Raw genomic sequence first — 16847 nt, forward strand, 5'->3', positions numbered from 1 at the left:
ATTTATTTGGATTGTAATACCAGTCACACCACAAACATACACACACACAAGTATTTGTTATGTTGTGATTCTGTACATATTTTAATTTCAAGTTACTGTTATCCAAGTGAACATCAATATTGTAATTATTATACAAAAAACAAGATCAGCATTTACATAAAATTTGACACAGTGACTTCATTTTCCACAATAATAATACAGTACAAAGCAATTCATACATTATATATTCAGATACTTCACTGTGAAATAGATTCAAAATTTACATATTCTCTCATTACCATGAGCTGATTTGTCAATAACATTTCCCGTAAAATCACCCTTGCCACTAGAAGGATACAGTTCAAAGGTCAACAGAAGAGTTGAAAGTTCAACTTCCTGTCTTTACAACACTTGGTTCCTGTCTACTTGAAATGTATATCCTGTGTTTCTATAAGTTATCAAATTTGTGTTAACCAAATTCTTTGATTAAAATACTATCTCCAATATTGTGCTAATGCTTCACTCTTACACATATATCTAAATCCTATTTTAAAAGTGTTAATAGAACCCGACTCTGAAGGATATGGTTCTACATACATGGCAAGCAATTTTAAGACCACTAACGCCAAGGAATATTTCAGCTCACCAGGTAATTACTTATTCTGTCCGGTTGTCTGATGCCCAGAACTGTCTTACCCAGACGACAAAATTTGATGACTATAAATATATTTATCTGTCATGATGTTTCTAACTCGGCTGTGCACAAAATTTTTGAAGAACTCATCTCTAGTGAATCCTATTTTACTGACCAGCAATGCTATCATCTGCATGGTTGGATCAGTGATCATGCTTTTTTTGAAAAGCTGCACACGAGACTGAAATTACAGTGTATCAGCATAAGAAGCACACATTCAACAGTGCTCAGTGAGAGAGAGAAAGATTGTGAGTGTGTGCCTGATGTGATAATGATGCAAGGATTATGCCACTAGAGGGCACTGTTCTACATCAATAAATGGTATCACTAGAGGTCTGCATCACTTATTATATTGTTAGAGGGCGCTAGTCTACATCACTGAAGTCAGTCAGTATTGGGATTTTGTTTATTGTATCACTGTATTGCTTGAGTATCCTTTCTCAAACACTTTCATTTTTTGAGAATTTATAGCAGTTTTAATATAAGTACAATTCTTCAAAAACTTGTTTGTCTCTTTTTCAAATCTTAATCGTGTAACAGCTATCTACTCTAACTCCACACGGCCACAATGACACTTACAAAACATTGCACATACAAAAAATGGTAGTCAATAAAAAAAATGCTAAAACTTGATTTGGTAGTGTCTCAACAGGCAAAAAAAGTATTGCTTCAAATACAAAAATAAGAATGGACAATAATCAGACTTGTATTGGTAGACTACATTAGTTACTTTAAATAAAGACTCATCTAGCAATATACACAATTCATTTGACGACATGAAGTCCAAAGTCTAGAAACAAATTTTCACTGACTACGGCAGCACCATAAGTTTCCTGCAGAATTTTCTTTTTTTTCACATTTCAAGTAAATTTTACATCAGTTTCACCTAAAATAACTTTACTCTTCCTTACACTCACTTTGTTTTGAACACATACACACTTACAAAATATTTATTACGAAAGGCAAATATACTGGTGTGAGTACCAACATTGAAACAGCTTGTGTTTCGTTCTGTATTGTATTCATAAGAGATGATCTGGGTAGTTGAGATGATTTCTAGTACCTGATCACATAAGCCACTGTGCACTGATCTTTTGAAGATTTTCTAAATACATAAAGCAATGTAATACTTTTATATAAATCATTAACATATCATTTGGTTCCAGCATTTACAAATAAAATAATCCACATACAATAGTGATGCAACATGTACTTTATAACCTTTGCGTTATTGACAACCAACAAACTAATGGCATACATCTATATATTGCCCTCAGTGGTGAAGTTTTGAAAACCATGCTTTAGTAATAGCCGAAACAGTGAAAGTGATTATATGGTTGTTACCACACTCCAACCATTGGTGGTGCTCTTCTCTAATTCTATCACTGGACATTTGAATAATTTTAGACAGGTATACAAATATCACACCATACAAATGCCATTTTTGTTTAAATTTCTAACGAGAGTACTGCCACACAATTTTTTTTTAGAAAAACAATGGTATTATCTTTCATTCATCAAAGCAGAATTGTCTTTCATTTTGTTTCTCTCAGAAATATTTTCAAATCGCTGTTCATCAAATTTCAAATCTGAGCATGTATGGTGAATTCCTTCACTTTTTGGCATTGGTGAAGAAGTGTAAAGAGCGCCACCAACACTTTGAGTGTGAGTAGTTCAGTTTCTTAGTCACCCTCTCCCTAATTGGTCAAATTATTGTAGTATATATAGAATCAAAGACTTGGAGCCAATCAGATCACTTTTTACAGGCATGATTTTTCTTATTTGTTTTTGATACACTAAATATCAAACTGACAACTATATTTTGTCAGGAAATTCCTCTCAAAAATGCTATAATTTATCTCTAATATCTACAATATACTCTGCAGTTTTTTTATTCGTTTATCAACGAAATAACTGCAAGTTGTGACAATATACAAATACAAAACTGGTAGAAGCATACCTTTGTCATATCATGAATTCTGTACGACAAAATTTCAACCTGTACACAATAATTAATTTATATTCTTCTGTGTGTACTACATGTTTTACTATACATACCGGTTGCAGAATTGATGTACATGTCAAGCCTATTCTGATTGGCCAACAACTTATGCTAATAAAGTTTGTTGCTGAGATTACCAATCAGCAAGTTTCTTTTATCAGACATCAGGTTAATTACTGAACATAAACAAATGTAACATTAACTCCAGTTGGACAACGATTTACACAAATGACACATTTTTAGTACAATATCTACCAATCAGCAAGCTTGTCTTTTTATATCTATTGCTTGAAGATTCCCTCTCAAGTCTCTCATCTGGCAGACTACACAAGAAACGGCAGCTAAATGATTTTTATATTACAGTTAGGCAATCTATGCTGTGCTGGTTTTGCAGGCACTTGACTGAGTGTAGAAACAAGCGGTTGTATTTTCATCGCAGAAGATAGTACAGTGAATTTCTCCTCCCAACAGAGATTACAATTCATTCTGGCCATAACTATCTGATAATTGTACTTCCATTCGAAGACAGCAAAAACATGACACGACTCCATCTGACCAGTCGCTCTGACAGACAACGACATCAACATTTTTACCCTCCGTTATTTCTTCCTTGCAAACATGGTAGCTACTTTGGTTTTGGAAGCAGATGATTTGTCCTTTAAAGCTCCTAGTTTAGTGAAGAATTTAGACCTTGCATCTTCACCAATTGATGTACTAGTACTACCGACACTGCTAACACTGCTACTCCTGTTATTAAACAGATAGACAAATTAGTATTTTCCCGCCAATCAAAAAATTCACAATTTTTACTCATTTTCTTCATATTTTGCTCAAGAACAGACATCAGTTGGATGATAAATTCTAATACGAATAAACTTTGACCTATGTTATAACAAGAGTGCTGTCAGCTGGAATGTCTCTGTTGTGATATGTTTGTATATACCGTAGAGTAAATGGATAAATAAAGAGAAGGTAAATATAACTTAGAAATAAACAAACACAACATGCAGACTGTACAGACTGTATTTCATAAATTTGGCAGTAGTCCCTTGATACAGGACAATATCAGAGATGATAATATGAGAGTACACATTTACCATAATAAACACTTACACTTAACAATGTGGGTGTTTTCTAAACCCCCCCCCCCCCCCCCCCCCCCCATCCAGATGATTGAGCATGATAGTTATGTGCTGTATATTTACAAAGTGAACATCAAATCACAAACTGATAGGAGTGATTAAACTTGCACTAGCTGCAGCTGGGACATTTTTTGCATCAAATAATCAAAGATATATTCACTAAATAATGATCAAATACTTATAAAGAGACATTGTATTAACTTTTAATTAGTTGTCAATATTATCCATGGGTGGTGTACTGGTAATTTTCAATTTTGCCCAAAAGCTTGGTTTTGAATTTATCACTATGTTCAAACTGTACTAGTTGTAACTGGAGTATCATTTTACGATCACAAAACCACATTATATTTACTGACAAATATTAAAATACCAATAATTAGACATTGTACATGTTAATCAGTGGTTGACATTATCCATACATGTAGGTAGTACAGAAATTGGTTGAAATCATGATTGCCACTGCGGACATTGATTTTTGAGGTGCATCCAAAATTCAATATTGATTTATCGTACATAGCTACAAAAAATATGTTTACCCCACAGGTGACGCAATACTGTTGATAATGTACAATATTATGAATAAGTTTACTAACTACTTCTTATACTTTTTTTTAAAAAGCCATTCCAGTTGCAGCCAGTGAAGATTTTTAAAAGAGCTTCCCACATAGATTAACTCTTGAGTGTATCATACAACTACTTCTTACCTTTCCATGTTGGCTGGTCTGCCTTCAATCTTAGTTTCATACTCCTTTATCATTGATGACACTACTTCCTGTTAAAATCAAAATAAATACAATCATCAGAACAGTTGCCATAGAAACTAAGGATCGGTAGATTTGATCTGACAGCAATCCAGGTCATGTTACGAGTGGACAGAGTTTCAACATACACACAATAAACAATTTGTATTTCAGAATTCATACTTGATACATTTTTGAAAGAAAAGAGAAGTTCATAAACAACTCTAATCTAATCAAAAAGTTTTATTTCATTCGATATCTTTCTTTTCTCCATTTCACAAATCTTCAAAAAAAAATTAACTAATACAAATGATACTACTGATGAATTGATATTTTTTGTTGGATATAGTTGCCTGGAGAGGATAGGAAGAATTCAAAATTCTCACTTTTAAAATGAAAGAATACTTTTAATTCATATTGATGAGGTGTTAGTGGTGTATTACAATGACTTTGACAATTGAATCAACTGTGTTTACATAGATGTTGATAAAATACCACAGTAAATGTAGACAGGAAGATTCATCGTTGAGGGCGCCCTTTATCACCCACTCGCACAACATTGAAAACATGCAAACAATAAGGAGCGCCCTCAACGGTGAATCTTTTAGTCTACATTAAGTGACCTGTCGCCAGTATTTGACCAAAATCTACAAAACCACAGTTGTTCATTTAATTCAACAAATCATTGTCAGAATAAAAAGAGAGAGAAAACTAGTAAAAGGGGAAGAGAGGAATAAAGGAATGTACATATAGTATGTACATTGAGAAACGTACATGTACCTCGTGTTCTGGGGCTACCTGTTCTAAGTCTTGTTTTAAACATCGTAGGCCTGGTAGAAAACATTCCCTGATTAGATCATCAGAGATAACTGCATGACGGTGTCAAGGAAATCAACATTTGATCAAAACTGATATTACAACTAGTAACACTCAAGTAAAACATTTCATGCCAAAGTGTGTGATGTCTCTCAATGTAAACAATGTTAGCATAGCAAAGCAATTAAGTATTCTATTCATTTTGTATATTTGTATCATATGTACGTTCTTTGAAAGTGTAGCTTATTTTTGTTATCTGGGGAAATAAATTTCGTTCATTTATTCATATTTACTTACAGTCTACTGTAGACTGCATATTTACCCAAATAATCCTACCTACAAGTTATCAATCTTCATTCTCAAATGATATGGAAATACCTTTGCAACGTGGACACAAAGAGTGAGAGCTAAAAAAAAAAGTATTAGTAATGTTATGTACAAGATGTTCATGACTATTGGAAAATGTCAAATATCACAAACATAAGAAATATATATACACACACATACACACACATACACACACAGAGACTGACAGACAAACAGACACACATGCATGTGTACACAGACTGACAAACAGACAGACACATGCACGCGCACAGACACAGAAAGACAGACAGACAGTCACAGACATACACACACAGTCATACACACACATACATATAATCTTTGTTTAGACAAGAAAGGATACAGCAGCATGACAAAGCACTGTAGGCTTCAAATAATTGTAATGCTATGTCAGACTTCTTGGTTTCATTGCTTGTATTATTATTAGCATGTGCTATAGCTGTCAGTCTTGGAAGGATAACTACAAGTGACAAATAAAAGAGACATGACAAAAATAGGATTACTCTCTCCCTCTAAATGGTTTGTAACAAAATGGATATTCTTCATCACTTTTGTTCCAAATTAGGAACCCTGATGTATACTCTAGGGTAATACGGTACAAATACTAGTCAGGGGTTTAGACATTACATCTTCAAATCAATATTCTAGAAAATGCCTGCTAAGTTGCAAACTAGTCAAATATTCAAGCCATTTTTGAACTCCTTCATGACTAAAACCTCAGCAAGCACTGAATTTATTGGAAACTGAATATTTTACAAAAATTCACCCTTCTCTGTTTTAAATCTTAAAGCTAAAACACAGCTTCAAATATTGCAATTCAAATACCAGTCAAATGATAAATACTTACAATCATCTCTGAACTTAGGTTCCGCATTAGGACCAACTCTACCAAACGTTTTGATTAGTTCCACTGTGAGGGTATGTTGGTCTTTGTACTGTGGATCGTCTAAGAAAGACTGAAACTGTACATACACTCTGTCTAGCATCTACAAAAATACAACAATTACGATTTACAAATGAGTTCAAAATATGTATCAGGCTTCACCTGATGAAAAATCTAAAGGCCAAGGTTAGTATATGATTAAAACTTAGGAGTGATAAACATGTGTCCAGCAGCAAGACTACAGAAAATAGTTGGTAAAGAAGAAAAGAATAATCGTATGTAATCCTTCTGGTTCCACTGATAAGACAGAACCATGGCATTCAAACATTGGGGTTTTAACTACACATTGACACTGTCTAATATCTGGAAACAATACATGAGCTACACTACAATGATATACAACTATCCATTGCTTGCACGCCATCCATGTAAATGATTCTTACCTCTTTCTGTGTTGTATTTTCCAGTATTGTACCAAATGCTGGGATCGTTGCTATCCTGACAGAACTGAAAATGAAGAGAAAAAACACCAAATGAATTAAAGTAATAACATAGTTCCGGTAGGTGTTAGACATCATTTCATCTTGCTATGTTCATTCTTAAAGTGACATGATGTCATTACAAAAGTCTAACTAATTGTCATTAGGGGGGTATATTACACACTGCCTGGCTATGAAGGTACTGCCAAAACATCTAATACCTCGACAGCTGTTATGTAGCAACAATTCCCCTCAGCTTTCAGCCTCAGTAGTTGCTACATAACAGCACGAGGGGTAATATAACATCTACTAGTGCCTGAATAAGGCCAGGCAATAAATGTTTTATAACATAACATTCTTAGGCACATATTCTCTCTATAGACATAGGAAAATAGCCATAGCAAATCCCCGATAACTTGACTTCCATGCTGTGTGAATATTGCCCTAGGGGAAATAGAATGCAAATAGTGCCCCTATATGCAAATTTAGGTCACTATAGGTCACTAGTCCATACCATGTGGTACAATCTAAGCCAATCACTAAAGGCTATATAAACATAATGTTATAAATAACTATAATACTTCCTTATCACAATAGTCAACAATATAGAAAATAGATGACACATTTTTCTAACAAATCACAGTGAACAAATGCAGAAAGCTTCCTCTCATACATAATTGTTTTTGGAAACTATAAGGACAGTGTATTTTTTTAATTCTGTCAGTTATAATGCTACTTATAGAATCCATATTGAACTGCCATGGTTTGTGTACAGTATTTTAGAGATAAAGTTATGAAATTCTAGACAAAATGTATCATTCATTTATACAATCATAATGGAAGTGTCAATTCAAGTTCAGTTACAAGCAGCAATTTATGAACAGTGTATTGATTGTTTAGGGGCCATGTTTGTTTTGTGATGTGATTTCAAAAAAACAAAAGAAGTTATACTTTGGCCACTAGGAGAGCTTGTTCTCAATTACAAAAGCTATAATGAATCATTGTTACAAACTTACATTTCAGGGTCTCCTGACAATGTAATAAGTGCTGGTACAACCCTGGTAGATACCAATGTTTCATTTACTCCTCTTACCAGTAATTCAAACATTCTAGCTGATGCTGCCCTGACTAATGCCGATGTATGTACTACACCATTCCATAACACTGTCATCAATAACTCATGGTAAATAGGATTGGCACTGAAATCAAATATAGGCAGTCAGATTATAGACACATAACAGATACACAGACAGATAGAGAGAGACACAGACAGACAAACAGACAGGCAGACAGACAGACAGACAGACAGATAGAGACACAGACAAACAGACAGAGAGAGAGACACACACACAGACAAAGACAGGCAGACAGACAGACAGACAGACAGACAGACAGACAGACAGACAGACGGATGGATGGACGGACAGACAGACAGGTAGAGTAGCTGATTTTAATAGTAAGTATAACAGTGAAGACATGCATGTGTATGTTCTAGTGAGAATGTTGTAGGAATAGGATGGAATGTATGATATAGAGTTAGTACAATAGAGATTATTGAAGTCCAACCAAGAACAGACAAGACAGGCAGTAATAGACATAGACACAGAAATGGGGAGAGTGACAAATTGAATAAAACTGAGTGGGAGCGAAGAGGGAGGGGAGGGGAGAGAGAGAATGAGAGCAAGAGAGAAAGACTTACAGACAGACAGACAGAGACAGACATACCAACAGACAGACAGACAGACAGACAGACAGACAGACAGACAGACAGATATACAAGAGACAGAGAATCAGAAACACACAGACACACACATGGACAGACAGAGATAGAGATACAGAGGCAGAGGAACCATGATACTGACTGAGTGAGAATGAAACAGACACACAAACTGGTGGAGGCAGACAGACAGAGAGACTCAGACAGACATCACCTCATACTTACTGTAGTTCAACAAAGGCAGCTTTAACACTATCTAGCGGTGTATGACATAGAGATAACGTAGTAATAACATCTTGTAGGAATGTAGATAGTTGTTTTCTATCTTCTTCTCTGTTATAACATGTTAATACTCCAGTTGTATACACTGGTACTGTAGCCTTAGTTAATGATGTCTGTCCTGATATGACCAGTGTATCTATTAAAATCAATGTCAATCATAAAGTTATAGTTTAGAATAATTTACATAACATTAAATACTATCAACTTGTAACATAGAATTAGAAATGTAATCAATACACACATATAATTTGATAAGCTGAGAGCTTTCAACTGTAAACTATCAGTCTAGTTCATGCAATGATAGAGAGTACTGTTTATTATCAACTGCAAACTGTTAGTCTAGTTCATGCAATGATAGAGAACACTGTTTATTATCAACTGTAAACTGTCAGTCTCGTTCATGCAATGATAGAGGGCGCTGTTTATGATCACATCATTTTGAGAATACTCCCATAGATCAAAGGGAGCAAAAATTGTATTTCATCTTTGTTCATGTTACTGTTTGTTCACGTCACTTTTCCCGCACATCTTAAGAAATGCTTATGATTTGTTTTATTTTCGGCATATGTACCAACCCCGACAACAGTTATTAGATGGTGTCAATTGAGTTATGTTTGATGTTCACTAGATCTTTATGAGACTACAGAACAGCTATACCTATCCAACCAAATGATCAAACTTGTTTAAAATTAGACATTAGTAACTCCTTACCTATTTGGTCCTCTGGTACATTCAGAACAGCTTGGAATTTAGGTTTAACCTGTGGTATTAATGACATACAGTCCAAATAAAAATCAATAAAAGATAATGACAGATTATATGCATTTTGTGAATTTCCTATTTTCAAAGATAATAACACACACTTTGTTTGTTTTCCTCTGAAAACCTTTGTGTGGGTATATCATTAATTAACAACAGTACAGTCAGATGTTTATGACAGAGTCGCCAAAATGTTCACAAGAGATTCAAGTAGTTAAAAGAATATTTTCTTTCAAGATCCTCCTCTATTTCATCATCAACATGAGATAACAAAGGTGGTTAAAATCAAATCTGACAAATATCATACCTTAGTTTCTGTAAATGTTCTGCCAAAAGTCCGACACAAATTGAAAAAGAATTTTGAAAAGACATGGATACTTTTGGCATGATAGACGTCACTGCTGTCTAGTACTTCTAATAACCTGGGCATACTGTGGAAAGATAAGAGAGTTTTATCTTATAAACAAATAATACCCAGTGTTTTACTTAATTCAAGAATCCCTTGTAACTAAAAGAAAGAAAAAACATCACTGACAGTTTGGGATTTGCTTCCACGGAATTTGTTGACTCTGTGAGTAGAAATTTACAAAGAAAAAAGTTTTGTATTGCTAAAAGAAATATTTTTTAGGAAAACCTTGAACAAAAATGTTTTATCTGATGTATTACTATTATTACGTAATACAGTGATTATTTGCATCAGTGCATGTGCATAGTTGTCATATTTGTACTGCAGTACAGTACAGTACTGAAAAACATTATTGCATACCTGTATGTAATTTAACACAAGATTGGTCCATGTAGTGATGCAAAATCACACAAATGCACAGTATTTTTTTGCAAAATATGCTCCATAGTGCCAATGTGGTATACTCAGTGTATTTGTACTTGTGCTTGTAGTATTTTCTGGTGCATTTTCATTCACTTTGCTCTTGAAAGGACAGCTGCAGAGAACACAAGTAAATATACCAAGTACACTACACTGGTACTGACACATCATGGGGTGTGTTCTGTCAAACTCTTTCAGTATTGTTACAAACAAAGTAAGTGAATCTAGATAGAACACAATGACTTACAATTCATTGACTACCCAGTTAAATTTATCCCAAGTCTGGTATTCCGGTGTACTCAGATGGTCTTCAAATGCTGGCACTGCAGCAGCTAGTAGTCTTTTATCACCAACTATGGTCCCTATGTCTAAAAGTGGTGACAATGGTTTGGGAAATCTTGTAACTATAGAAACAACAACAAAAATGAAGTGATATTTGTTAATTTCCAAGGTCGATATAACAGGTGATTGATTCCTAATGGCTAATGCAAATGACTCACTGTTCTAGAAGTATTCCTTGTAAGGATTAAATCCTTCACAAAGCAACCTCTATCCTACCAGGTCGCCAATTATACAGCTGAGTTGACAAGGAGATATCAATCTTGCCCAAAGAAATAATCCATTCAGAAACAAATGACAGCAGTGAAGCATGAACAAAAAACTGCAGATTCCGCGCCAGCAACTCTAACCATCCAACGACCATGATCCCAAATGCTAGAGGACCATCTATCTATTGAAAGGTGACTTACTTTCTAGTTGTGCTTAGTCAGCAGCTGATCTCTCCCACCTGTACAACCCCAAGTACAGACCTATTACATCACAATCTAGTGAAAGCTGACTTCCAATCAATCAATCAATCAATCAATCAGAAATTTATAGAGTGCCTGTATCCAATACAAAGAGTTCAGAGGTGCTGTACAGTTAAATATTGAAAACTTTTGCTAATAAATATGTTTTAAGGTACTTCCTGAAGACATTGACTGTTGGTGTCTGTTGACTTACTTTCTAGTGGTGCTATGTCAGCAGCTGCTCTCTCTACTTGGTCAGTAAATGGTGCTGATAACAAAACTGATGTATATAGGAATGGTACCAGACACTGTAATGCCCCAACTAATAGATTAATTCTACTCTCATCAATTGTAGCACCTGCTACTGCCGACGTGTCCTGTAAAGATATAAAATATGTCATTGTTACCTTAATGTGTTAATACTTCTATATCAAGAGATTTTATAGTGATTTTAGAAACATGATAACATAGAAAAGGAAATATTTTGAGTTTGGGTTGGGTTGGGTTGGGTTGGGTTGGGTTGAGTTGAGTTGGGTTGGGTTGGGTTGGGTTGGGTTGGGTTAGGTGGGGTGGGCTTGGGTGGGTTGAGTTGGGTTGAGTTGGGTTGGATGGGTTGAGGTGTGGTTGCGTTGGGTCAGTAGGTGTTGTATTGTGTTGCATTGCATCACGCTTTACTTGATTGATTTGGGATGCGGCGGTTGGAATTTGCAGGGGTTGTATTTTTATGACAACAAGGTAACCTTTACCCACTTACTACTTTTAACAAAACACAGGCAATAATTTGACCAAGATTGAAATAATATCAATAGCATAAATAATATCAAACACATTCTGTTATTAAGAATTTTTTTCATGTATAATAATACCAAAGTATCATATAAATTGAGTAGATAATTTGACAGAAAAAAATAGCAATACAAACCTTGACACAATGTTCAATTTTCTTGACAAACAATGCACACAGATGACTTTCTAGCTTCCCAAGTTCATAAGCCCACATAGCAAATGAAGGCAAATAGACTGACTGTGCTGCACTAACCACCATTTCATTGCTGTCATTCAATGCAGTTAATAGTAACTCACAACCCTGTCAAATAAATCAACATATCAATGGTAAGGTTATTTCTACATGGACAGTGAAACCGAAATGTATTCCCTACAGCTGGGCCAAACAACAATCAGTTCTGTAGGATACATAATCTGTGTTTTCAGGCTAATGGAACAAAAGTTCTCAAAGTTCTAAAAGTTCTCTATCTACCTGAGACTATTTATCAACTCAACTTACACAAGTTTATCTATTCTACCTTGAGTCTGAGGTAAAGAACTATAATTTTTCTACACTGATATTCTATATTTGTCTGCTGTAGTCAGTAAAACAGTTACTCAAACATACAAACCCTCTACCAAACGTCTAACACCCAGTCATAATAATTCTACATTTGCTTATAATCTGCAATTTACAAACTTCAAATTTACTACAACATTTCATTTCCCAGATATGTAAGTAAATTTTAAAGAACATATTGTTAATGCAGGAAAAGTAGGCTTAAAATAGGTTGCCTAGCAACCAGTTGCATATACCCCTTTAATCAACTTTACATATGTGGTAACCAACCCTCCTTAGTGACGATCACACAATGTCACACAAGCTGAATAAACAAACTTTGTTCATTTTAGGACAACACCCTCTCCCCCTAAATGAACATTCACAAGTACAACATTGACATGTTTATATATGATGTAAACAACCGATAAAAATCATAGCGGTCACACCACTACTATCGATGCAATGTAAACACATAGAAAACACTTTCGGAAACCCAGCACTGTATATCACATTAGAAGTAAATTTTAATCAACTTATCAACATCTCGGTAGTAAATACAGAACCTGTTATAATTGAAGGTGTGAAAGTTTTCCAAATTTGGTTAGATGTGTGAAAAATGAATTTCAGCAATTGTATTGAAAGCAGACCCCCTCCCACCCATAACAAACAAATGTTGTTTATTGAGTGAGTGTGACATCATGCGATTGTTCCTTAACAGCTGGAAAGAGCCTGATAGGACTTTGGCATGAAAAGAGATTTTATGTTTTACTTTTACCTGAGAGTATTTATCAGTATCATCTATATAGGCAGTAATTATTCCAAGACTCTTGACAACCGCTTCCCGTACTGTATCCGTCTTCTCATCAAATAACATTTGTTGTAACATAGATAGCACCAAGGAACTACGGATTTCATTCTGGGAAACGGAAAAAATACCATACAATTATCGTCATATAATATTTGTTGTATTGCGCACAGGAAGTACAGATTTAGTTCTATAAAAATAAACAATACTGTTCATAATATTGTTAACTGGGATGTAGGCTATTTTAAAAGTAGGTTGTAAAATGTGACAAGTTGTCAGTAATATCAATAAACAAGATGCATGAATCTACTCAATGATGGAAATGTACTGTCAAAATAATGAATTTCCAAACAAACTCTAGAAATGGTAGCCAGCAAAACATGTGGAGTAGTCAGATGTTTTTGCTGGCTACCTGCCCTTACCTACACCCCTGGTTAAAGGCCAATGTCTGAATCCCACATTACTGCTAGGTTATCACTGGGGAGGGGGGGGGGGGGGTGTCATAAAATGATTACATAGGATCATTCTTGTGTTCTAGACCAACTTTTCTTATTAAAACTCTGTCAGAAAACTGTTTTTCTCACCCAAATGTTAATAATCTGACATCGACCTTTAAACAACTTGTTACATACTTACTGGTAAATATGGTGTTAATACACCACAGGACTCCGCTACAAGAAGTCTTCTCTCTGAGTACTTGTGACTAATTTGTTCCCAACACTGTGGCAGTAATTCAGCTTCAACTCTTGTAGGACCTACATGTTGTGCAAACGCTACACAACCAGTTAAAATCATGTGTCTACAAGAAACAAATTAAAACATATATGTGGCGTCCCACGCGATTTTCCTGACAAAGTCGGAAAACTCATTTGAGATTCAGAAGGGTTTTCTGAGCCTTTGGGGTGCCGACGTCGATTTTCAGTTTTCACCACATTTGGATTGTGGACATCATTGGCTATAACACAAACACCAAAATTTGTATAAAAAAAGAGTTTTTTAGCTTTCAAAACGGGGTTAGTTGAGGGTAATGCATCAGCTTTAATCCAGTTTTCGCCAAAAAATGATCGCACCGACATTCTTGTTTGGCTGGTGAGTACAGTCTGACACTGGTCACTAGACAAAGACCGTCCATTCATAACGCATGCTTGGACCATGAACTACCTCATAGCGAGTGTCTTGATACATACGGTGGTTTCTAATCTGCTAAAAGGCTCGACACAAGACGTTGCCATGGGAATTCTTTAATAATAAATGAAATCATACTTTGCTGGAGTTTTTATTTATCCTATCAAGAGTCAAAGCCGTCACACCAGCTGATCGGTCATTGCGACTTTTCAGACGTCTTCCCATGACGGAACTTGAGTGTAATCACGTGATTAAATGGCGCGTAAAGGCCACATGGGAAAATTGTTTACAGTTGCTATGCTGAGCGAAGAAACTGCGCATGTGCATATAATATAAACAAATCACTAGGCGACGCGACATGGAGCTCGAGGTTGTGGATGGCTGCGGTGGCATCAGCTCCCAAGACATCTATTCAAACTACAGTGATGATGAGTATTTTGATAGGGGCTTGGCAACAGAAAGTGATAATGACGGTAGTATTTGCAGCATAGATTCAGAGATAGTCGAGGAAAACGTTCAATTTGAGTTTGGGGCTTTTGATCGTCAGGAAAACGAGGCAATTACGCGCTTTGTGTCGAAGGGATGTGGATGTAAACTTGACAATGGTCAAAATTGTTCTAGTCAATTTACGAAATCTGAAATCCAAGAATTTCGCTTACAGAGCCTTGAGTTGTGTAGAAGTCAGCGTGATGTTGTAATTTTAGGTATAATACGCTCTCTGATAAACATGGATAAACAAACAAATTGTTCAAAACGGAGACACCAAAATGAACGTCAGCGAGTTCGCATGATATTTTACGTCCACGGAAAGCGAATTTGTAGAAGTGCCTTTTGCTTCTTTCATTGTATTTCCAGAGATAAATTACATACTTTGGAGAAGCAGTATGCTGCTCACGGCCTCCACATCCCTCAACACGGCAATAAACGGAGACTTCCGCACAATGTCACATCCCTCACTTCAACTAAACAGATCGTTGAATTTCTTGTCAATTTTGCTGAAATTCATGGGTTGGTTTTACCTGGTAGAATCCCAGGTTTATCACGTCGAAATGACGTACATAGCATAAAGTTATTACCGTGTCATTATACTAAGTCTGAGATTCATAAGCAATATGTTTCTGCAATTGACTTGCACAACGAGTTGTGTATTACACAAGAGAACAAAGTATCTGCCGTTGGGTACTCCAAATTTTGTGATATATGGAACGATCTTTTGCCTTTTATTGTAGTTGGCAAACCAATGACAGATCTTTGTTGGCAGTGTCAACGAAACAGTGATCTGTTCAGCAAGTGCCAAGGGTTATCCGATGATCAAAAAACCGAAGCGGTGAGAAAGGCTTCGGAACACGTTGAAAATTACCAGACAGAGCGTCAGTTTTATAAATCTTGTTGTGAAAAAGCCAGGGATGTATTTCGTGAAATGAAATCTGACGATGACTTGGTTGATTACATGCACTATTCTTTTGATTACGCACAACAAGTTCATTACCCCTTTGATCCACTACAACCGGGACCCATCTTTTTTAAAACTCCCCGCAAGTGCGCAATATTTGGAGTGTGTTGCGAAGGCAACAGCGAACAAGTTTTCTATCTCATTGATGAACATTTCAGGAGTAGTAAAGGAGCCAATTCTGTCATCAGCATGTTTGACCACTACCTGACAAATTTTGGTAAAAATGAAACTGATGCACAGTTGAATGCTGATAATTGTACAGGACAAAATAAAAATAACTACGTGATTTGGTATTGCTCGTATCGCGTCATGAGTGGTCTCCATAGTAACATTAATTTATCATTTCTTCCCGTCGGCCATACAAAATTTTCGCCTGACCAGCACTTTGGAATGTTCAAAAAAAAGTTTCGCATTTCTAAAGTAGACAGTTTGTCAGATATTGTCGATATCGTAAAAATATCTGCAAAATGTAATACAGCCCAGTTAGTTGGCCTAGCAGACGGTACCGTTTTGGTCCCCTTTCGTGACTGGAGCTCTGCACTGGGAAAATACTTTAAGAAAATACCTAATATCACATCTTATCATCATTTTCGATTTTGTGATCAAAACCCTGGCCAGGTCTTCGTTAAACAACAACATTCAGATACGGAAATAGCTCTGAATTTATTAATAGATCCTGAGAGGA

General features: G+C 35.6%; 1 protein-coding gene across 1 annotated transcript in view; it reads right to left on the bottom strand.

Moving 5' to 3' along the window:
- Window positions 1-151: 151 nt before the first annotated feature.
- Window positions 152-16847, bottom strand: part of LOC144437160 (RAB11-binding protein RELCH homolog) — a 48625-nt gene continuing 31929 nt past the window's right edge. The window contains exons 10-24 of the mRNA XM_078126029.1: window positions 14221-14383; window positions 13555-13695; window positions 12375-12539; window positions 11667-11829; window positions 10912-11068; window positions 10146-10269; window positions 9791-9839; window positions 9023-9215; window positions 8097-8279; window positions 7045-7108; window positions 6566-6704; window positions 6062-6178; window positions 5332-5426; window positions 4522-4589; window positions 152-3422 (exon numbers count right to left, since the gene is read on the bottom strand). Coding sequence (XP_077982155.1) covers window positions 3275-3422; window positions 4522-4589; window positions 5332-5426; window positions 6062-6178; window positions 6566-6704; window positions 7045-7108; window positions 8097-8279; window positions 9023-9215; window positions 9791-9839; window positions 10146-10269; window positions 10912-11068; window positions 11667-11829; window positions 12375-12539; window positions 13555-13695; window positions 14221-14383 — 1969 coding nt within the window. The 3' untranslated portion in view covers window positions 152-3274. The remainder of the gene's footprint in view (window positions 3423-4521; window positions 4590-5331; window positions 5427-6061; window positions 6179-6565; window positions 6705-7044; window positions 7109-8096; window positions 8280-9022; window positions 9216-9790; window positions 9840-10145; window positions 10270-10911; window positions 11069-11666; window positions 11830-12374; window positions 12540-13554; window positions 13696-14220; window positions 14384-16847) is intronic.

Source organism: Glandiceps talaboti, chromosome 7 (genome assembly GCF_964340395.1).
Source record: "Glandiceps talaboti chromosome 7, keGlaTala1.1, whole genome shotgun sequence".
Taxonomy (NCBI): Eukaryota; Metazoa; Hemichordata; class Enteropneusta; family Spengelidae; genus Glandiceps; species Glandiceps talaboti.